This window comes from Antedon mediterranea, chromosome 6 (assembly GCF_964355755.1).
Source record: "Antedon mediterranea chromosome 6, ecAntMedi1.1, whole genome shotgun sequence".
Classification (NCBI taxonomy): domain Eukaryota; kingdom Metazoa; phylum Echinodermata; class Crinoidea; order Comatulida; family Antedonidae; genus Antedon; species Antedon mediterranea.
Genome location: NC_092675.1, coordinates 21,494,122 through 21,518,111, shown reverse-complemented (window position 1 = coordinate 21,518,111; position 23,990 = coordinate 21,494,122). Strand labels below are relative to the sequence as shown.

Here is a 23,990-nt window from a genome sequence, read left to right as displayed (position 1 = left end):
TAATACCTGGTAAAAACCCACGCTCAGTATTATACGCTGCTTGATACTGCATTTTGCTTTTCATAAGGAAATGATCACAGGGTAGAATCACGGTAGAATGATATAACAAAAACACATTATGAGAAGACCAAGTAAGGTCTATTTGTTTCAATGTTTAAACCTCCCACCTAATAATGAAAGTCCTGAGTCATTAATCGAAACACTAATAAGGAAATATATAATATGATTTACCTATATACTACACATATTTTTTAACATTATGATTGGTGATACCTTGAAAAAAATATTATTATTCTAATCACGTCCCACGTAATCATAAACAATATTTCAATGATTTTATACTAAACTAAACTAAACCTTGTATCAATTGGAACCCGTATCAATTAATAAAGCATATGAAACTGTAATTCAATGTCAAAAAGAAAAACGTTTTATAATTGTTATTTTCTCGAAAAGAAAACAATTTCTATAATGCCTAATACACCAATTAACAACTCTTCCTTTTAATTTGTTTTTTTTTTCTTTTAATGGTTATTGTTAGACACTTTAATGGCGACTTTCCTGCGTAGGCTCTCCAGGCATTAACAAAAACGAATACAACGGAATTCTATTTTAAAATGTGGGACAGAAAAAAGGACCACATAAACCCTCTTTTTTATTTGATATTACTTGGTTATGACATAAGGTAATTTCGTTTATTTATGCCTATGTATGGTTTGGTAAATGGAACGGAACGATGTAATCAAAATGCACATTGATCTGATGGTTGTGGTTAATTTTCTTTTAAAACATGATGGTATACCGGTCCTAGCGTCTTTATTTCCGGACTTTAATTAATCATTCATAAACAATCATCGTTGGCCTAGACAAACCAACATAGAAGTGACATCAACTTTAAAATTCAAAATGTTGCCTTGATTTCTCACGGACACAAAAGAATCATCATTTAAAGAGAATGACTGGATCATTGCTTAAAGGGAGTGAAGAGAAGATCATTCTACAAATGGAGTGAGGAGCAAATAAATCGAAAAGCATCATTGCTGAAAGAAAGTAAAGAGCATCATCACTCAAAAATAGTGAGATGCATCATTGCTGAAAGAGAGTAAAGAGCGTCATTGCTGAAAGAGAGTAAAAAGAATTGCTGAAAGAGAGTGAAAAGAATTGCTGAAACAGAGTGAAAAGAGAGTGAAGAGGTTCGTTGCTCAACGGAAGTTAAAAGGATCATGGTTCAAAGAGAGTGAAGAGCTTCATCTCAGGCTAAAAGAGAGAGAAAAGCATTATTTCTCGAAGAGAGTGAATCGTTGCTAGAGAGTGAAAAGCGTTGCTCAACTTAGAGAGTGAAATTCATTATTATAATCCTATTACTATACATTTTGTTCGATAGCAATGCATACAAGATTACCATGTTATTAATAACCTTGAACTTGAAATGAAAATCATTTCCTATTATTGTGAACAATACATATCTATTCATACATGATATACCATCGTTTGATGATTGGTATTTCTATATTTAGAACATGATGGAATCATAATAATATTTCTTAGCTTTTCAGGGATCTTAACAAATACCTATGGATCCCAGGGTTTCTTCAACTTCCGACCTTGCTGTTCGATTACTAACAACCGGACTCCGGTGTACTGTACTTGTGAATCTGTTGGGGTTCAAAGGTCAACATGATGACACTTCCCGTCATCTTATCTCCAATCAAACATAGAAGTCACCTATCATTTTTCTACGTGAAGAATCAAACGGTATAAATGCGCATGTGTGAAGTGTAAAGAGGCACTGTTGAGAATCGCTTTAATTCCCATCACATCGCACAAAACAACGACCAGTTAAGTTGCAGTGGGTATATTATCCCAGACGAAACTAACGGATATCCACACTCTGGACTGACAAATATGGACTGCAGGAAAGGAATACTAATATTGTCTTGTATTGTCATAAGTACATTTACAGGATGTCTAAGTCAAAAAGCAAAATGCCAAGGTGGTTTTGATCTTTATTTTGTTCTCGACAAGTAAGTTAATTATCGATTTTAAACTTGTGAACTTGGAAACATAATGCCATATCAGTAATTTACATTTGTAAACTATCTAGATGTTAAATCTAAATGTACAGTAGTTAATTAATAAGTAGTTGAAGAACCCTAAGCACATGCTGGTGCATGCACAAATGGTAGTTGTCCTACAAGTTTTTTCTATTTATCTAGAAATTGGCTGTTTACAGAAAAAAATTGTTATAAAACTATACATATAATGCATTACAGTATAAAACAACTTGGTGTACTGCTAATACTGTAGGCCTACTAACAATAGAATAACTTCCGTCTATTTATCGACTCATGTCCATTAACTGTACATTCACCTTTGGACGTTACTTCTAATGTTTGCTATAAGTAAGAAAAGGTCTATTGAAACATTTCCACATATATTCAACAGCATATTCTCCTTGTGTTTCTGTTTTTTTTACAATTATATTATTAGTATGTTAGGTGTTTGTTTTGTGTAGTAATTTGATATTTTCAAAATAACTTTTTATAATTTTAGCGCAATAATACTTTACACAAGTTTATTTAGAGCGATATTTGATATGTAACATAGTATATAGTATAAAAGATATTTTTACTTGGCGTATTTGTTAGAATCACTTAATGGTATTGACACCCTAGGAACGAATACCAGTGAGCATTTAGAAAGCATTGTTAAGAAACTCATGCCCTGGAGTTAGTTCCACGTATTCTTTGTATAGACTAATTCATCTAAGCTCCTTTTGAGTTTTAAAGTTGGGGATACAAATGCAATCACGAAAAATGATATAATAGTAGTCCTGATATTTTCAAGGAAGGCTGGCAATTTCGATTTAATAAATTAATTTTAAAAGTCTATCGTCAAGAAAATTGTATACATGTCAAAGTTGTCCACACCTGTATGATTTGTTCAGTAATGTATGACATTCCGCGTTTACAGGGTTCACTTTCATCACCTTGTACAGCTGTTGATAATATTTTTTTTTTTTTTTAGGATCACAAACAGGTAACATAGGGTGTTTCATACATGATTTTCTAGGCGATCTTAACATTGCATTAAAATCGATTGAATTAATTTTAACATAACGTCGGATGTGAAGTAGATTTGATCTCATAGAAATACATGTCAATTCAACTAATGCTCTAGATGTACGTAGGCTCTCTAATATACTTATATATATATATATAAAAAGAAAAATATTTCGAACAAAAATTCAATGCAATCGGGTACTTTTTGTTTAGGCTGTAAATTTGTTTATCAAATATGTATGTTATGGAACTCAGGTGTAATCTTTCATAAAAGCAAAGTATCATTCCATTATGCAGGGGATACAGTGATACATTATTCCAACATAAAACAATGATTTCATGCTTTCTGTAATTTTTCAACGAATTCCCAAATTTAAAAGAATTATGCATGAGTCCAGAGTTTTCCTAGGTTTATTCAATTTCACATTGGTAGGCATTGAAACCATACTCTTGATCATTAATAGGTCTTTAATTAATATAATTAATATAATTAATATAATTATATATACATTGGTTAGTTAAGTATAGGAATGACCTTTAAAAAATGGACTCTTGGGTGCTATGGATCCAGGAAGCTTACTATATCCGATGATGACTTCATTGTCTTTCACGTTGCTGGATGTCTGTTCCGATGATCTCATTAATATTTACAACAATAACAATGTATACAGGTTATTTCTCACCAACACGTAACCTCAGTTTTAAAAAAAAACCAATTGCCTTCATATTTACTGTATGCTTGAAACGCATCTGTCCCCCGTTATAAATTTATTTTACCCCTTTCTCCTTCCTCCACCATATCAAGAAATACGTTTATTATTATTTTATGGTTGCGTAAATCAACCTGATAAGTCGAATTCAGGCTTGCATGCACCTGACAATTGTATTATAAATATTGTTATACAGTACCGTGTATATTGTTTGAAGGTTTGCATAGCGAAATCAAATTTGATATAAAGTTTGCGGTACACCACGGATTATTAGTTCTGAAAAGAACTGTTGAAAATATGCTTAAATCGTCCTCAGGTTCATTTTTTTATTTAGTTTAATCTATTTACTTTATTATATTTAAATTATTATTTTTTTTCCTTTACCTGTTTTTGATTATTTATAATTTACATGTTCATCTGTGTATGCTTTTAATTTACTTGATTAAAAACTGAAATAATTACAGTATGAGGCCTATCACAATATTTAATAGGAACAACAATTGTAGGAGAATTTTAGTAGCAACCTCAGTAGGTATTAATATTATTTAAACCCCCGTTGACATTAAAATGACTGAACAAATGTCATTGAAACACATCAGTCTATAATTAAACTTGAACTAATTCTGAGTTATTATGCACATTACAGTATATACGCGCTAAGGATTATGACTTTTAATACGTCATTACACTAATATGAAATTATACATTTTATTGAATCCTTCAGAATACAGTAGAACATCTCGTGACACAGAAAATTGTTCTTTATGGGTTAGTAGCAGTAGCCACTCATTCGTGTCCCACAATGGGAGTTCTACTTTTGTCAATAATACTAATAATATTCATGTCGTAAACATTGATTTTGAAAATATTTGCCTCTTTGTCTTAATTTATTATAAGAACCTTACTTAAATAATACAACAACCAGTCACATGATAAACTTATAGATCGAACAGGCCGCTGAGGCGCATGAAGCAGATAATTCGGTGTCAATGGTTTACTTGTTTCTATTAAATTAAAAACCATTTGCAAATAATCTTCTAAACTCTGGACGAAATTGAGAAAAGAATGTATGCTACTACTTGATGTCGAGATCAACAACCAGAACTTCTTGGTTGATCGAACCATTTTTATCATCTGACCATGATCGGACGAGATTATTACCAATCAACAATTCTCTCCTTCTAGACAAAAGATATATTTAGCTTTTTTAAAACACCATTGTAATAAAAGCATCAAATATATATAAATCCAAAGACAAAATTCTGAAAAAATGACAATGCTGTGGGTATCAGTGGCTGGATCTCAATGGAGATACAAAAAAAGCGAAAAGCTAAATCAAAACGATAAAGTAAAACAGTCAAAAGTGCTTTCGGGCAACACTAGCCCTCCAACCTTAAGGTTGAGAGGTGTGGGTCATATTGCGATAGACCTCGCTTGATTTAATGTTCAAGAATACCTGTAGTTACGGTCGATCACCTAAACCCCTTACCTGTTATTTATATAAAATAAAACATGGAGACCAAAGAAGGGTAATTTAGGTCTATCCACTAATTCAATATGACTTATATAATGGCAACTTTCTGCCTGTTTCGACTGTAGATTTCAAAAACGTTCTCAAATACCCCTTACCTGTCGTTAAAAATACCCGTCGTATCTTTTTTACATTGCTTTAGCAACCCAGGAATGATGCACAATTAACCCGTAATTAAGTTTCTCGATTAGTCGTGCAGTCGTCTCACTCAATAAGAGGCACTCTAGTTATTATCTTACTCAATAAGAGGCACCCTAGTTATTATCTTACTCAATAAGAGGCACCCTAGTTATTATTTTACTCAATAAGAGGCACCCTAGTTATTATCTTACTCAATAAAAGGCACCCTAGTTATTATCTTACTCAATAAGAGGCACCCTAGTTATTATCTTACTCAATAAAAGGCACCCTAGTTATTATCTTACTCAATAAGAGGCACCCTAGTTATTATCTTACTCAATAAGAGGCACCCTAGTTATTATCTTACTCAATAAGAGGCACCCTAGTTATTATCTTACTCAATAAGAGGCACGCTAGTTATTATCTTACTCAATAAGAGGCACCCTAGTTATTATCTTACTCAATAAGAGGCACCCTAGTTATTATCTTACTCAATAAGAGGCACGCTAGTTATTATCTTACTCAATAAGAGGCACCCTAGTTATTATCTTACTCAATAAGAGGCACCCTAGTTATTATCTTACTCAATAAGAGGCACCCTAGTTATTATCTTACTCAATAAGAGGCACCCTAGTTATTATCTTACTCAATAAGAGGCACCCTAGTTATTATCTTACTCAATAAGAGGCACCCTAGTTATTATCTTACTCAATAAGAGGCACCCTAGTTATTATCTTACTCAATAAGAGGCACCCTAGTTATTATCTTACTCAATAAGAGGCACCCTAGTTATTATCGACCTGCTAAAGCAATTTGTTTTAATGCCAGTAATAAATCAAGAATATATTATTATCATTTATTTTAAATTAATTAGTCCATTGGAAACCAAAAATAGTCACATCATGTGACCCGGGTAAATTTTGATGCTGTTCACACCGGCCTAGAATTTTGCTTTTTTTAAACTTTTCTATTCAGCCTATTGGTTAGGCCTACTGCAAGACTTTACGGTGTTTTTAGCATTGTTTTTTCTTACATTACTTTATCTTAGGCCTGCTATCCTAGATTAGTTCTTGTTTTGTTCTAAGTTTAGAATTACATTTTCATAAAATTATAAAATGTTCCTTACATTAATCATTACGTAACTAGACCTACATCCAATGTGATGTGTAAATCAATTCCTGAAGATGAAGATGTCCGTTTCCATAAGAAACGTGATTACAGATCACATGATAATTCTAAATAAGAAAGATGAGTCAAAATGAAGGATAAAAAGAAGGAAGAATATTATCTGATAGAATTTATGTATTTAAGACGTACGGCTTATATTAAATATTGGATCTTCAATATCCATACCCTGGATGTTGAGCACAGAAAAAATTAACTAATAATAAAGTTATGTATTTGGGTCAAAAGGATTGAACCGGAGGTTATGAGATTAATAGGCATGGTAATCACACTGATTACTACTCATATTTTGGACTATGTTATATAAAGGAAGTTTATTTCATTAAATACTTCCTATTTTATTGGCAATATTCCATTGTAACAGGTTTTTTATATTGCTTATAGGCCTTCAGTACTGTTTTACATTGTGTGGGGTTTTTGGTCATTAGTTTTGCTGTAGGATATAGGCCTAAACGGTCCAAGTAAATTGGAAATCTTTCTGTGTTTCAAAAACGAAAAGATAACAAAAACAATTAACAATCCAATTTCAAAAAATCTTTCGACAACATGGAAGATGCTTACGTTTCTCACTGTACCATAGTAACGTATTTAGTGTTCGTAGTTTTTTGTTTGTTTGTTTTTTGTTTTTTTGCTTTCTTCTAGAAAATCATTCACCGACCAATCAATCATCACATCAATTCATTATATTTGTTAACACTCTCATATGTTTTGTATCGTCTATTGTATTTAGCTCCATCACCTCTAATACCTTTAGCACTAATTAAAAAAAGTCAATTAACGTTTAACTTCTTTCAAAGTAAGACACTTGTCTTTAATAACGTCTACTTAACCTCTGCAAACCACAACAAATACAACACTATACTTTGTGGTAGACTAAAAGCTTTTCTCTGTTGTTATTGTTCTCACAATAAAAAAAAGTAATTCTCAATCTCAATTTGATATAATATCAATCTAAATCACAATATGATTTCCTAAAATCCGAAATAAATAATACTAAATATATCCGCAATTATAAACACTAAAAGAAAGGAATTAAAACTGTTGTATTCGTTTATTTAAGTGTTTTGTGCGTACTGATCTGCTAAACGTATCTATCAAAATGTCTCTGCATAAAACACACTTCCTCTACAAAGACCTTCTTTAATTCCACTTGATTCTTAATAATACATGATTCAATATTTCCTTTCCAAGGTCAGTATTATTTGTAACCCAGTTTAAATCAATGAAATTTAGTAATTGAATGAAAGAATATTCATTGAGTACAATACAACTTGTGTTTATTCTTTACAACAATACATGACCTTAAAATGACTATATTAATATTTAGATTTTTCATATAAATGCATTAATTCTATGTCTTAATATACTAATTTCAATGTACAATTTCAGGCCATTCTCGTACGGAACTTTGATTACAAATTCTGCTTATTATTGTTTCTAGACATAAGTACCATACGGGAATTGAGTGAATCTCCTTACATATTTACAGAATAAAAATGTATTTTATAACATTTTTTTTTCAGATCAGCCAGTCTGTCAATTGACAATTTTCAACGACAAACCGTTGATTTTGTTGAACAAATATACAACGAATTTACAAAGTAAGGCTTAACGGTTATCATTGAAAAACAATGAAATGATGATAAGATGATGAGTGAAATAGAAGAAGATCGTTTGAATACCTACCGTGTAATAGTTTATAAGAAAAAACATATGAAAAGATTATTATTCCACTATTATATCTATGACAATAATAAAATAGATAGGAACATGCCAACAGTAATAACGACGATGGTGATGAAGATGATGTGATGAAAATGATACAATAATAATTATAATAATGATGATGTTTATGATGATGATATCATTTTTAAATTACCATGATGTTTTATAAAATGTTACTGGTGATGATAGTAATACGATTATGGCGAAGATGACGGATAAAAATATATTAATATTAAAGATGTATTATATTATATTAAGCCGATTATAATTTAATACTCCTTTCAATTACAGCCCAAAGCTCAGAGTGGCGTTCATTACTTTCTCCGATCTTTCACAGACCGTCATGCATTTGACCGGAAATAAGTACGTACGCTTGATTTGTTTTTTGTGGGTTTATCTCACTTTTATCTAAACAGATTACATTGAATATTTTTAAATATTATGTATTAATTCACGAAATTGTATTTGTTTTTATCAATTTATATATTATATTGATTTCCCCGTTCGAACTATATGCTACTTTCCAAATGATTTACTAATAATATTAATAATATTAATACTGTAGTATTATATTCATTTTAAAATCAGTTCTGCCCGTTCAAAAACACCATTTTTGTCTATCTCCCTAAAAAATTAGAAACAAACATTCTGTAAAAAAACTATGTATAATCAATTTGATTGTTATTTCTGTATTTAAATGTTCTGTTGGTATTGTATCCACATAACTTCATTATATACATTATCATAGGCAAATTCTGTGACAAAGTTTCACATTAACATCACATGTGACCCTGTATTACGAAAGATTTAAGGATCGATAAAGATGACACATGTGATACATATGGGACGCTGTATCATGAAATGATACAGGGAAAATATAAATTGATAAAATGATAATATAAAATTATAGATACAGCAAGACTTGATCGTCTATCTGCCTATCTGAAACGAAAAAATAATGACTTAATTTATTTTATTGAAAGTACCTAGTAACAATACAAACACCATTTTTAATGAAATTTTGTGATTTTTTTTTTCAACAAACCTAGCCTAAAATAATGGTTATCTCCTTTCATTGGCATTTAACTCAGCTGTCACTTCCATTGATATACTTTTTACTTCATAAGAAAATGAATCAGTTTCCGTATTTTGATGAACTTTAACATTCAGTTCAACGTCTTCTAACAACGACCGATCCTGTTGTTGATCTAATTATACGTGTCGAGTCATTCCCTCTATTGCTGTTCTAAATAAAAAATAACTAAATGATAATTCATTACATTTTTATTTAAGTGTAGCGTATATACTGTCGTAAATAGCCTAATATACACATATATGAATAATTATATATAAACCTAACCTATCAACACTTCAGTTTGCCAACTTGAGCAAGCTTTAAGTTTGGCAAAAAGATTTGTTCAAAGTTTCCTAATATACACCAGTCGTGTCATCTTCCACAAACAGTGGCAAACTAAGATTTTGCAAACAATTAAGGAAACTTCTACTATCATTATATTCTAGCAAACTTTTACTTCATTTCCCACAAGTTTGCAAACTCACGTTTGCTTCTGTAGCAAGAAATACTTTGTTTAGCAAAAACACGATGTTTACAATTGTAAAGTAGATCAGTTGGCATAAAACTAATCTGCAGAATGTAAAGCCTTGCAGGTTCTTCACAGAGAACTGAGAATTTCAGCGACAAAATATTTGTAGTAGTCATTTGATTCACCAGTAAAAGAGACACCATTAACTTTTAAGCCTAGTCAACACCAGCAAACTTTACCAATGTTTTGTTTGCAACTCGGAGTTTGATTTAAGTCTTTATTTGCTAGACTTTGCAGACAAAATTGTTGTTTGCAGTTTACCGATGTTTACACTAAAAAAATTTGGAAAACTGTTCTTGACTCGAGTTTGCAATAAAAAGTTTTGTCAATTGTTTTTTAACTTTAGACGACGTATTAAACAAGGATTTGAACAATTGCGCTTAATTACCCCAGACGGAGGAACTTATATGCAAAAAGGACTATTGGAAGCAAACGAACAGATTCTAAAACACAGTAAGATCTTTGCTTTTCTCAGCTTATAAACAGTATTACCATTTCTATTTTTATTACATTTAGCGTTATTCAATCCGTCAATGTAAGTAGAGTCATAATACAATGATGTTTAGTTTGGTTATATCTTTCCTAAACTATCAACTTTCATTGATTTTAAACCCTCAAACTGACATTTTTGTCTGCTGCAAGTTTACATGTTAATTCGTTAGACATAAAATGTGTATAAAAGAGCACCTTCGTAGGCCTACTCTGGGCTCTAGGCTAGGCTAACTTTCTATCACCAATATTGTGAAAGCAAATAGATTGAAATTAAATAATTGTTTTAAGAAAACACGAAAATGCAAACAATATGTTTTTCCTTATTGTCTTAAATTTAATCTTTAACATACGTTTTTTATGAGCTTTATCACATATGTTTAATTTTTCAGGTGATACGACAGCAAGTGTTATCATAACATTAACGGATGGTAAACTTACAGACTCTGTTTTCGCTATTGCAGAGGTACGTGAAATATTATAAAATACCTTTGATTTGAATATGTTGAAACATTGCTTAGGTGATATTGATTAAACTGATATTCAATAAATGCCGATACCATCACATACCTGTGACTCACCGATTCCCTCATTATATGATTATATTATTTATCAATATATAAAAAGAAAATTTTATTTTTCACCAGGCAGATAATGCTCGAAAACTAGGCGCTTCAATCATAGCCGTCAGTGTCGGTGATAGTAGGCCAGCTGATTTACGTCATATTGCGGATAAACCGTTCAAAGATCACGTGTTCAGAGGCAATACATTCGCTGATTTACCAGATGTTATCGGAGTCGTAAGTAGCCTATTAAAATATCATAAGCCCAACACTATTTGTCTTTGCTCGAAACATTATCAACCTTATATTCCAACTCATATTACCAATTTGAAAAGATAAATTGGTATAGGCCCACACAATTCTTCGGAAATTACACAATAGGCCTATATATATTTATAGTTGTAACATACATTTGTCCGTAACGGCACCCCGTATATATAGGCCCCAGAAGAACGAGACACAAGTTCAGAGAAAAATTGGCATCACGTTTAATACCTACTTTGTTTATAATTTAGAAAATGGAGATTAACACATAAAGGCCTAAGATTAACTACCATCGTCTCAATAGCTAATAAAGATCATAACACCGAAAATGCTTTGTTTTACAGATTGTGAATAAGTCTTGTGTTGAAATTTTATCGGCAACCCCAAATCAATATTGTTCAGATGGTACGCATTGTCATTGTAATATTAAAGTGTTTATCTATACCGATTCTTTAATCTAAAAGAATATTTGTGAAATAACACTATAGGCCTATCTGTCATTATTAAGCGCAAATCATGTAGTAATTATTTTTTTAACATTGAGCATAACAAATAATCCGATAAAACATTAGTAAAAGTTTAGATCTTTATTTTACTTGCTGATCTGTACCATTTATTTGTTTGTGATGATTTTATACCATGTTTTTTATTTAATAATAACACCTATTTCTAAATTATAGTTTCTTTTCTGGTTACATTGGAGGGTAATGGCTTCACAAATACTGACAACATATCGCATGTAATATGCAACTTCAAACTCAATGATACAGATAATCAAGGTAATTATAGTTATATAAATATATATAATTGTGCTTTCTAGTCTTTGATAGAAAATAATATACCAATATTTGTCTAGAGTTTGTATTATCAAAGTAGTTTAAATCCGGTAAACTGAGTTTGTACGCAAAATAAATAGAAACATTCTTTTCCGTCGAAGCACCTTAGAGTTGGTCTATCCATGGAGAAATATAACTTATTTCTCCATGGTCTATCGTAATCGAAAGTTTTTTTTTTATTTGGGTTGACTAGCTAGCATGTTTAGCACCTTTTTTATCTTTCCTTGCCTTTTATTTGTTTGTTGTGTATTTGCAAAATTTAAATAAATAAATAAAATACATAGATAAAACGAACATGTTTTCATTCGCAAACATGATTTATTATTCTGTTTTGTTTTTTATTACCGAACATGTATAATACATTATACACCTTTGAGCCATTTTTATTGAAAGGACTAACCTTAACATTCTTTATGTTTTGTAATAGTTTATTTTTCAACTGAAAAGGTATGCAAGTTTCAAAAATATAAATTGTCGCCAAAAATAATACTTTCACTTGCAAACATGATTTATTATTCTGTTACCGAATATGTATAATAAAGTATACCCATTTGAGTCATTTTTATTGACATTCTTTATGTTATGTAATAGTTTATTTTTTAAATGAAAAGGTATGCAAGTTTCAAAAATATAAATTTGTAAAATTGTTTTTATTAGCTGTTCGACCAACTTATCTAAGTGATACAAAGATGACCTGTGAAGCTCCTCCTATTTCAGAAGGGAGGTAAGTAAACATTTTCTTGTTGTATAAAGTGAAATTTTGATATTAAATAATGTGTTGTTTTTTGCATTTTTTTTCATTTTCTGGAGATTCTCCAGATATGCTGAATATAAATATACTAAAAACATAATGTGCTGAATGCATTTTATAGAAGTATTTTAAAAGGAAAGTGTTTTTCGTCTTGATTTCCGTTAAACATTCCTAACTTATCTATATTTTACCATAATATATTATACCTACAAGTTATGCCCGAAAGGAAAAATGTTAGACTTAAATGTTACATAAGAAGAACCGGTGTAATTCCATCAGCTGTTTATATTTCTATTATAATCCCGGCCCATGATATTGTATTTTACAAAGAAACAACAGCACAATGATATTGTTTTTCTAAATGCATACCTTTGTAACACTCTGTGAACCGCTAATGAAAACAGTAGGTTAATAATTCATAAGTTATGCTATGAATACTTTACAGGAGGTCAAAAGTTTGAGGGCATTGTTTTATAATTGAATTTCCTTATTAATTTATAAACCATCATCAATATTAAAATACGTTTAAATGTGATCTTGATGAAAAGCGTTATAATATTATAATCCTAAAGGTTTAATATTGATAAAAGTTTGATATGCTTAAAAAATAACAAAAAAAATAAAATATATCACATTGGAATGTTTTGTTATAGCTTCGTCGTTATGCAAATTTCAGTGAATGGAATATCGTATATATCTAGTAATGTCACATTAAACGCGATGGATTGCACGAAGGTAAGATATGATAAACGTAAACTATTCATAATCACTTTAATTGTTTTACAATTTATATTCTAAATTCTAATAATTAACCTAATAATTAATGTATTTCAAAATAAATACACTTTCCTAACTAAAGTGTTTGCTAGTATCTATGTCTTATTATTTATCTACTTACAGAATCGTAGAATTGTAAGATCCTCGTAGTAATTTTTAATCCATACACATTTGTAAATGACAACTATCCATTAAGCTTTTCATTCTTGTCGAACATCGATGAATTCCTAATATACGTTTGTAATATTTGCTTCAGTCATTCATGATACAGGTTTTATGTTCTTAAGAAGTTGTAAAATTGTGTAATAAATGCAAATAGAGCAGAGGATTAAAGCTCTGTCTACACTATCAAACTTTATGTGACAAACAAATTGGTGTGCCCATAATAATATGGACATGATGGTCATATCACTATCACATTTGGGCATATCATTATCATATTTGGGCATATCACACTTTTTTGTCAAACTAGTTTGAGCCACATTCCGAGTAATACTTAATATATACATAATATGACTTTTGTTTGTACTTTTAGCCCGATCTTGTGCCTATCATCACGGGAGTAAGTCTATTCATCTTGCTTATGCTCTTATTACTTCTTTGGTGGTTTTGGAACATGATTTGTTGTATAGTAAGTTGTTAAGATTTGTAATTTTTGTTCCGTCCAATTTTAGCGTTTTACTGCAAGAACAGATATCATAAACAGCATAAATTATCATTTTTGGCGAAACTATCCATATATATTTTCATGCAAACCCTAAAAATATAAATTCAAATTTGTGATTTGAAGAATAATATTGATACTGTACCATTATTATTATTATTAGCCTAAGGATATATATTAACCAAATTAGCATAAGAATGCGAATATCATAAGAAGTAAATTTGAGAAGGCAATTCTACTAAATAATGTATTCATAATAATGTAGCATAACCAAAAAAATAGCTTCAAAGGTATCATTTTGGAAAGTTAGTAAGTAGGCCTACTACGATCCAAACCTAACCACTAATATATTCCTTTAGGTAGCGACAAAAGCTGCCACCTCAAATCCACCACCTCCAGAGAAGCCGAATGGAAAGTGGCCAGCAGTGGACGCATCGTACTATGGTGGAGGTGGTGTTGGAGGAATGAAACCTGTTCAGGTAAGCACATGAATGTATTAAATCGTGGACAGTTCGAACTAGCTGATTAGGCAGGTAGCCAAAGATTATCTTTACATAAAAACCTCAATCAACAGACTCTCGCTCTACTAAGCCTACATACTGTAGCCGGCATAATGTTATCTTCTGCCTTACATGTTTGTTATTAGCCTTCTGATTTGTGTTCTTGTGACTATTAATTCGATAATTTAATTAAGTTTCATGCACTATTACAGTTCTATCAATCTAGTTACTTTTACATTGGATTCGACTCTATTGAAAGGTATTTCAAACTTACTGTTTTTGTAGGTGAAATGGGGAGACAAGGGTTGTACTGAGGCTGGTTCTAAGTTGGAAAAGACGAAAGATGCCAGACTCCTTGGCGAAAGATCAATGGGGAAAGAAAGTGCCAAACCAACACTTTGGGATAAAACAAAGGTAACAACAATAGTGATATACATAATTAAATCATAGTAAAGTATAGTAAATATTGTTTATTGCAATTAATAACTATACACATTTAGCGAATTCGCTTTTAATAAAAAAAAAAAAATTGTAATAATTCTAGGCTTATATTATAAAGTAGTATACTGCACTTTCATTGATTATTGTCCCTTCGCCCTAACTCTACCTATAGAAAATAACATTATTAACGTCCTTGTGTTCATACCAATTATTTGAATGATTAGTTTCTTTGCTTTTCCACTTAGCTTGAGACTTATTTAACCAGGTAAGAGTGAACATTTCACTCTTACCTGATTTAATTGATTTCATTCTTTTACATAATTGTATTATCTGTATTTTTCTAGACTTCGTTTGCTGCTTGTTTTGCGCCAATCAAATCATGCTATGACAGAGTTTCCTTTATGAGACCTAGTAAAGGAGACAAGGTTAGTAACATATATTACTTCCCATTACTCGGGTAGTTTCAAGTAAAATAACAAAAGTACTAAAACAAAACAAAAATACATCCATAAACAGTTTTTTAAACAATACTCTATTTAAAGTAGATTTTACCGTGTTAGGCTAATACATATATTGTAATTTTACATTGGTAATAAGGTAATTTGTATTATTTTATATTTTTATATTTTTATTTTTTAATAGTTTTACATTTTTAACAGTATTTTTAACTTTTTATCTTGTATTTTTAATCTGTTATAATACTGCACGTTTTTAAATTGTTGCAATATTGTTGTTTTAATCTACCAAGCAAAGTGAATTTCCATTTTTATGGACAAATAAAATTTCTTGAATCTTGAATCTTGAATTCAAGTAAAGCAAATGGAACAGGGGAACTTTAGTTCCATTTGCACATTTTAATACAAATATAAAAAGATACATTCAAAATATAACATTGGATTTCATAAAAAGATAAATTGTTATCAAGAAAATCAACACTTATATGCGAAATACCAGAAGATTGATTAACTGGTTAGTAATAATGATTTCACAACTATATTTTAGGGTAACGTGTTTCCTGACATTGTTACTAACAATGACATTTATTTTCAATTTACAGACGTATAACAATTGTATGATCTTCTTTTTAGGGGTGTTTATGTAGGCATGAACGTGTCTGAATTAACGAACATAATCTTTGTATTGAATGCTGTTTAAACTAAAATTAACAATACCAGAAACCCGGATTGCAAGAAGACTCAATCTTTGCTGTAAAAAAAGTTTAGCACCGAATGAGAGCGTACTTCGAAAAGATTTTGAAAATGTTTGTACCCGTACTTGGCTGCATTAAGACAAGGATCTATTTATGTAACATTTTGCTTATGACGTTGATTTTCTACAAATACTGGATATTTGTGGCTAATTTATTGTAAATAATTATCAATTTATGTATGGTGTGAATGTTAAATGCGCATGTGAAATTGTATAGTTTCAATCGTTATGGTTATTTTTATATTGTGTACACGGTCAACTTATTGCTAAAGAGCATATTATTTAGTTGTTTTTTTATAAAACTAAAAAAGAACGGTTAAATCGTTTGTTTGGAATTGAATAATGACCTAATGAGCCGCGATATAGTTTAATGTACAAATAAAGGCATGATCGACCATCAGCTTTATCCCCTGTAGAAGAAAATGTAAACATTTGTAAAAAAAATACAAAATGCATTTTCCAGATTTTGTTGTATGCTACAGTATAGTAATTACATTGGATATTGTATTATGTGGTACCGCTATCAAGAGCGTCTACTTGTTTTCGGATAATCCATCGCTTGTGATTGGTTAAATTGCATACGTCGCGCTTTCGTCGTTGTGTTATGTTCTAGTGGGGACCAAGCTTTAGCGATAACATTAATAATTTGATAATTGTGTAAGGAGAGCATAGGAGCATCCCGTCAAACAATTAGACTTGCTTTCTTTTTTTATATAATGCAATATTTCTTAGAAATGCTATCCTCAAGGCCTACGAAGACAACCCAGATCATAATACTGATGTATAATTAGCGATTAAAACAATTGATTTTTACATGATTGTCGCCGTGTGGCCACGACATCAGCCCGAATCATTTCCTGGATTTGTTTTAACACTGTTAAATCAGCGACGGAAAGACTGCATAAACCTTTTACCAATCGGTGGTTTTTAAAAGTTTGAGTCATCATCATTTTGTTTATATTATGGAGTCTAAACTTGCTTGTATACGGGGCGCCGTTTAGGGAAATTTTTTAAAAAGATGCGTAATGCACCAAACGGCGCCCCGTAGCGTTAAATTTTAATTCTTATTGTTGAGTTTTGTATCTAAATGATGAACCTAAAAATAATTTACTGTAAGAATGTATATTATGAATAAATGCTTTGTGTAAGCATCCATTGTTGTATAGTCTGTATGTATGTCATTTTGTAATGGAAAAGAAATTGAACAATAAATCAAGCAGGTGGCAGGTAGGTATCAGCCAGTGAAAAAGCAATATAAAGCGTACATATACCTATACATTTTCGTCTTTATATCAATATGTCTGTCATTCTGACATTTTTGATTTCATTTTTATCCTAATGGCTTTCCAATAGGAATAGCCATACATATTGCACACAGAGTCTCTTCTAGTAGGCTCCGTAACGTTTTTTTTCCCCTTTTCACGTTACTAATTTTGTACATATCATGTATGACAAATTAAATCAAAGGCACGAATGAACATGTAAACAAACAACTTTATTTCTCTTATAATTCTAACTTGAATAACGACAAGAGAGCACATCCGGGGACTTCATTAACTGTTTCTAGAACTATGTAAAAGAAAAAGTAACCATACATGTACATTGCATAAGAAGTATTTAAAAAGGCAATAATTACACAGAATATATTCAAACAAGCATTAGATACAGGATTGTCTTGTATTATTATTATCAAGTCTTTGTTTACTCACTGTATTGATTATAAACACATTTTTACTACTACTACTACTATTACTACCATGTCATTTTTATACATCTTTTACTGAATCTAATCTGTTGTTTTATATAGATTGATTTCTTATTTCAGATAAATAATATCATAATACAAAACATAAGAATTTAAATTCAAAATAAATAATGATGGCACACATTACCAAAACAAAACGCCACAGCAATTTTCAATAAATGGTGTCTTATCAAGAATTATGTTAAATATCTGTATTTTACATTCACATCTTTCGGTATCTTTAAGATCACTGTAAGATTGACGTAAGTATTTGCATTTAAAATGGTTGTTAAATAGTGACTGAATATTTGACATATTGTAGCTACAACTTAACTACAGAAATTGTTGATACTATGATGTTTTCCCAAGATTTAATTTAAAAAAAAATTGTTATTAAGGTACAAAAAATGCAGAATTTCATCAAAAAGATCTTATTAGCAAGTTCAAGCATCTGTATTCAAATGACAAAAAAAGGATAACAATAGCTGAGCATTGTTGTAGAATTTACACTATCTAATTTTATCTATATTTTATGCATACAGTACATCAATAGCATTGCAATGCTTTATGGATAATAAATAAAATAAGTTCAGCCTTTTGAGATCTAGCAAAGAATTCTATACTGTATCAAAAGCTGTAAACAAAATGCTATTTTCTGTAAGGCTCAGTCACAAATATAGTTTGGTGACAATTAATTATAATGGTTAATGACATCATATGCTATTAATAGTTCTTGTACATACAACCATACAGTATGTAAAAAGATTGTAAGAATCAGAATGAACTATCTTGTACTGATTACAACATTACAGTAGATGTTGATGCCAAATAATTGATCTAAACACAGCATTAATATACCATCAACAAATACATAGTTTCAACAGTTCAAACGATTTATCCTTAACCAAGATAGCACTGGGCAGTTACTGTATTCTAAGCTTTTAAAAAATTACAATCGATCACTATTATATATATACATTTCATTTCAGATAATAAGATACAATCTATTTTTCTTCACACCAACTATTTTCTTTTCGTACCTGTAAAATAGTAATAGAGAAATAAAACGTATTAAACATTGAAAAGGAATCTAATGATGAACATTCAACAACATAATCTTTAAATTTTGTATGGTTTTATCAGTCATCAATTAAAGGTCAGAAGTTTGAACTTTTGTTCATTTACTGTACAAGTCATTTGTCAATACAGTAACAATGAGAATTGTGAGATCTAGTAAATTAAAATTCAAGATGCTTTATGTATAAATAAAAACAGTGAAAGACATTAAAAGCTTGGGGAAAAACAAAGCAATTGTATAGACAATTTAAAATTCCCTTTAAATATGCATGAATTACTCATGAACCAAGAAATTGGTTAACGAATCATTTCACAAAAACCATTTTATAAAAGTAAGTAAGCCTTATTTGTCCATCTATAAAAATAACATAAATATCATAAAATTGATATATGGAAAAGGCTGCTTGTATCCACCAACTGTTTTGGGCAATTGAAGAGCCTAGAGTGTTGGGCAGTGTCATGTTGTGTGCCAAGCCCATGGGTCAAGTCTTGCTAGGCACATTTGTTAAATTGTTAGTGTGTGGAGTAGATGATAGGGTTTTAGTATGTTCAAGTGTTTGATTATAGGAATTTTCTAGTTGCTTAATGATTTTTTATTTTAATGAGGCAAATACAAGGTTGTGTAAGCCAGCATTGAATAGGAATTTTCTAGTTGCTTAATGATTTTTCATTTTAATGAGGCAAATACAAGGTTGTGTAAGCCAGCATTGAATAGGAATTTTCTAGTTGCTTAAGAATCTTTTAATTGGTGGGAAAAATAATTATCGCAAATACCTTGATTTCGCAAGAAATGTCACTGCACAATGCATGATGGGAAGGGTTTAGGACCAATAGCGCCACCATATAATACAAACTTTATATACTGGTGGTGGCGCTATTGCTCCCAAACCCTTTCCATTATGCATCGCTCACACAATTTGTGATAAACCTTATTGTAGCAAATGTACTTACTTGCTCTTCCTCTCCAGGGGTAAAGTCATTCTTGATGTTGAACGTTTTCCTGATTTCCTCAGGTGTTTTGCCTTTGATCATGTTGGCGACTGTTTTACATGTAGCATCTAGCAAGCCTTTGATATCAAGGTAGTTGGCAGCCTAAAAATAAGAATTAGAAAAATAAAGAATGTAAAAGAAACACAAGAATCGACTTATTTATGCAGAAGTTGCAAGTCATAATGTGGTAAGATAAATTTACTCAAAGCATCTAAAATATTAATTTCCTCTCCTAGTAATGTTTTTAAAACAATGGTTCTGGGACTAGCTGGAAGAGTGGGGAGTACTGTGAATGGAACCCTGAACCAACTTTAAAAAAAAACTGATTAAATAAAAACTATTTGGTTAGATTAGATAAAATTATTTAAGGTAGTAAGTTTGTAAATATTTAATTACTTTGTTAAAAAGAAATTTATAAATTAATTAATTTCGAAAGTTCGACAAAAAATGTAATGTAACTGAAATTCAATGTTGAGGTAAATAACATTATGTCAGATGGTACACTGTAGTTGTAATTGTAATGGACCAAGTTATACTATTGGCCAAGATACAGTAATAAACAGGCAATTTACCAAGATCAATTCAAACAGTGTGCCTTGGTCAACTTTAAGAAATTCTATATCATGGCCACATAAATCATCAGTTCTCTTCTCTTTGTTCTCCTCATCTTCCGGTGGTGGAGGGTCATCCTTGTGAAATGTGCACCATTGTATGACTTTCTTCAAGATGCTCGAGTTGACATTTGGTAGTGGTATGGCATCTTCCTCTTCTTCGTCCATACCCAAATCTAAAATTAAAGCTGTCTGTTTAGTTGTCTTTTCTTTGCTACAAATTGCACTCCTCAATACATTTAGGGGTACTTTGGTATGTAGAAATTTACCAAATTTAAGCGTTTTGTAAATCGCACTCCTCAAGGGCAGTTTAGGTATTAGTACAGATGAGACACACCAAACGCATCCCACTGATTTTAACTACTTTACAAACACATTATTTTTTACGAATCGTTTTATGTATGAAAATGAAATTACCTTCCAACATGGTCTTGATTGTAACAGATTGCTTAGCAATTTCTACATCGACTTCAAACACTTCTCCATCTGAGCTTTGTAGTCTAATGATTGGCATATTTGCAATAAATTTACTGTAAAGGTAAAAGAGGTGTGTGAACTAGTTTCAAAAAAATTGTTTGTGCCCTAAATACGTACATAGAAAAAAAGAAATACAGTGTTAATATCAAAAGATATGAACAAAAACCATAACATAAGCAGAAATCATTGTGTTAAAGAATAGCTCTAATTTCTGTACCACACCGAGGGTGTAAGAAGAGTCGCTATCCAATCAAATTTGAACAATACAAGAATTCAATAGTCAGGCTACGCAAAAAAACAGTGAGTGGGCAATAAAATGTTAAATAATTTGCTCTAACAAAAATTTTATTTTTAAAAATCAAGAAGTTCCAATCTTGTTTGTTAATATTAATCTGTTGGGACATCTGTTGTTCGATTGATGAATTTTATTATGGACGAATCTTAAAACTTAAATTAGTCGAATAGATCTAGGCCTTAGGAATCGAACACAAAATAGGGCTGTCCTTGTTGTAAGGAGGCGGCTCGCCTTCGCTTTCGGTACGTATTCCCACTTTATTTACAGTGCGCGCCTAGCGTATTCAGGCTTTAGCTAGGCCTGGTGTTACCTCTACAAAATTACTTGATATTTGTTTATTAATTCAAACTATTTTTAGTTATTATTATAACTTAAACCAAATAATTTAACATACTGTATTACCTACCTTTAATTACTTATTAAATACGGTTAATATTTAGAAAATAGCCGTATAAAAACCTCAGACAACCTTCGCTAGAATTTTCCAACAAAACGATGTTGACGAGACGATGAATCGCATACAACTTTCATGTAACAATTTATTTGAATTACGTAAAAAAATAATTCAAAGTAAATTTAAGTAAATAATATAAATTAATTTAAATACATTATATTTTTATATTTAAATAATATAAGCATTTTTATTTTTTTAATATATTTTGTTATTTGCTGTTTAATTGTTAAATTCGGTTATTATAGCAGACTACACCACCCTACATTACAGCAACAATCTAGAGTATCAGAGCCTTGGCAAAATAAATACATTTTGAAAACATTAATTCACTTTTCTATACAAAAGCCTACATACCTACATTCAATATTGTATAAATATAATTAAAGATCGTAGATTAACTGTTATTACATCCCAGATTTAATTTTATAGGGACTATCAAGTTGACAAAATGAAGAATGTTTAGATAGTTCTGCCGCCCTCTATAACCGAACTATTAAAGATGTATTGTACCCAAAATCATAAAATAAAGATTAATAAAATCAGACTTCGAATAGATTATTTTGTAGTTTTAATAAAGTTAATCTGTAGAAAAAAAATAATGTTTTAACTTTTAACTTTTTTTTTAAATTAAAAAGACAAAATAAATTGTTAAATTCAACCAAAAACCCATCGGCTGGCAGCCAATTTTACTATTTTTTGCTTTAAATTACAGTTTTAGGTAAATACATCTTTTTTCGATCCAATTTTTGATCAAAGTTATTAACTATTAGGTGACATTAATATGGCGTATTCAAACAAAAAATACAAAAATTAGAAATATTTTTCAGGGAGATACATTAAAAATTAATAACGTGTATTATACAAATATAGTTACAAGTACAAGATTGTTTTTACCTAAAATGTTGAAAAATGCCGCTCTAAACATTATTCTGTCTTCATATCGATGGCTGTGAAAATGGTCCCTCGAATCGGCAAGCATTTAATGAAAATAAAGATAAATAACGTTATATACAAAATATTATATATTAATGTTAGACATAGTTTTACAAAAGAAACAAATAACGTGTATTATACAAATATAGTTACAAGATTGTTTTTACCTAAAATGTTGAAAAATGCCGCTCTGAACATTAGCTTGTCTTCAAATCGATGGCTGTGATAGAGATCCCTCGAATCGGCAAGCAGCATTTAATGAAAAGAAATAAATAAACATTTAAAATATTATATATTAATGGTAGATATAGTTTTACAAAAGAAATAAATAACGTTTTATATACAAATATAGTTACAACAAGTACAAGATTGTTTTTACCTCAAATGTTGAAAAATGCCGCTCTGAACATGCATCAGCTTGTATTCATATCGATGGCTCTCATAGTGATCCCTCGAATCGTCGCCAAGCATTTAATGAAAAGAAATAAATAAACAATTAAAATATTATATATTAATGGTAGATATAGTTTTATACAATTTAAAAGTACAAAATATGTTGATGTTTTTACCTAAAATGTTGAAAAATGCCGCTCTGAACATCATCTTGTCTTCATATCGATGGCTTACATAAAACAATAATTACAAGTTGAATTAAACAATATGATTTGTCTTAGTTTTAGTATTACGGATAGTTTGTTGTCATTGCTATCAACATTCAATATACATTAGTACACAATTTACCTATAATGGGTAAAAGGGTTGTGAAGAATATTATTGTTGTTATTTAGCAGATTATATCATTCGTAAACTCAGAGAAATGAAGGCCTAAATGAAGTGCAGTCTGTTTATGCTTCTCAATATATTACAGTATATTGACAAATCTGTTATATTATTTCTATGGGTTTTTAAAAATGTATTATTTAAGCATAACTATTAAGGAATTTGAATGCGTTACAAGAACATTAGAAATAATACAAA

General features: G+C 30.4%; 2 protein-coding genes across 2 annotated transcripts; one reads left to right on the top strand and one right to left on the bottom strand.

Annotated features, from left to right (window-relative positions):
• Positions 1-1,604: 1,604 nt before the first annotated feature.
• Positions 1,605-17,596, top strand: LOC140051154 (anthrax toxin receptor 1-like). Its single transcript, XM_072096286.1, has 15 exons — positions 1,605-2,024; positions 8,132-8,209; positions 8,625-8,696; positions 10,284-10,390; positions 10,819-10,892; positions 11,074-11,226; positions 11,598-11,658; positions 11,934-12,032; positions 12,747-12,813; positions 13,494-13,575; positions 14,153-14,248; positions 14,641-14,760; positions 15,067-15,195; positions 15,567-15,647; positions 16,311-17,596. The coding sequence occupies exons 1-15, from the start codon at positions 1,906-1,908 to the stop codon at positions 16,338-16,340; spliced, it is 1,368 nt and encodes a 455-aa protein (XP_071952387.1). The 5' UTR covers positions 1,605-1,905; the 3' UTR covers positions 16,341-17,596.
• Positions 17,597-17,913: 317 nt separating this feature from the next.
• LOC140051155 (S-phase kinase-associated protein 1) lies at positions 17,914-22,133 on the bottom strand. The gene is made up of 5 exons (XM_072096287.1): positions 22,032-22,133; positions 21,271-21,383; positions 20,815-21,029; positions 20,204-20,344; positions 17,914-19,215 (listed from the first exon to the last, which is right to left on the bottom strand). Exons 2-5 carry the CDS (start codon positions 21,365-21,367, stop codon positions 19,180-19,182), a joined length of 489 nt encoding a protein of 162 aa, XP_071952388.1. The 5' UTR covers positions 21,368-21,383; positions 22,032-22,133; the 3' UTR covers positions 17,914-19,179.
• Positions 22,134-23,990: the final 1,857 nt, after the last annotated feature.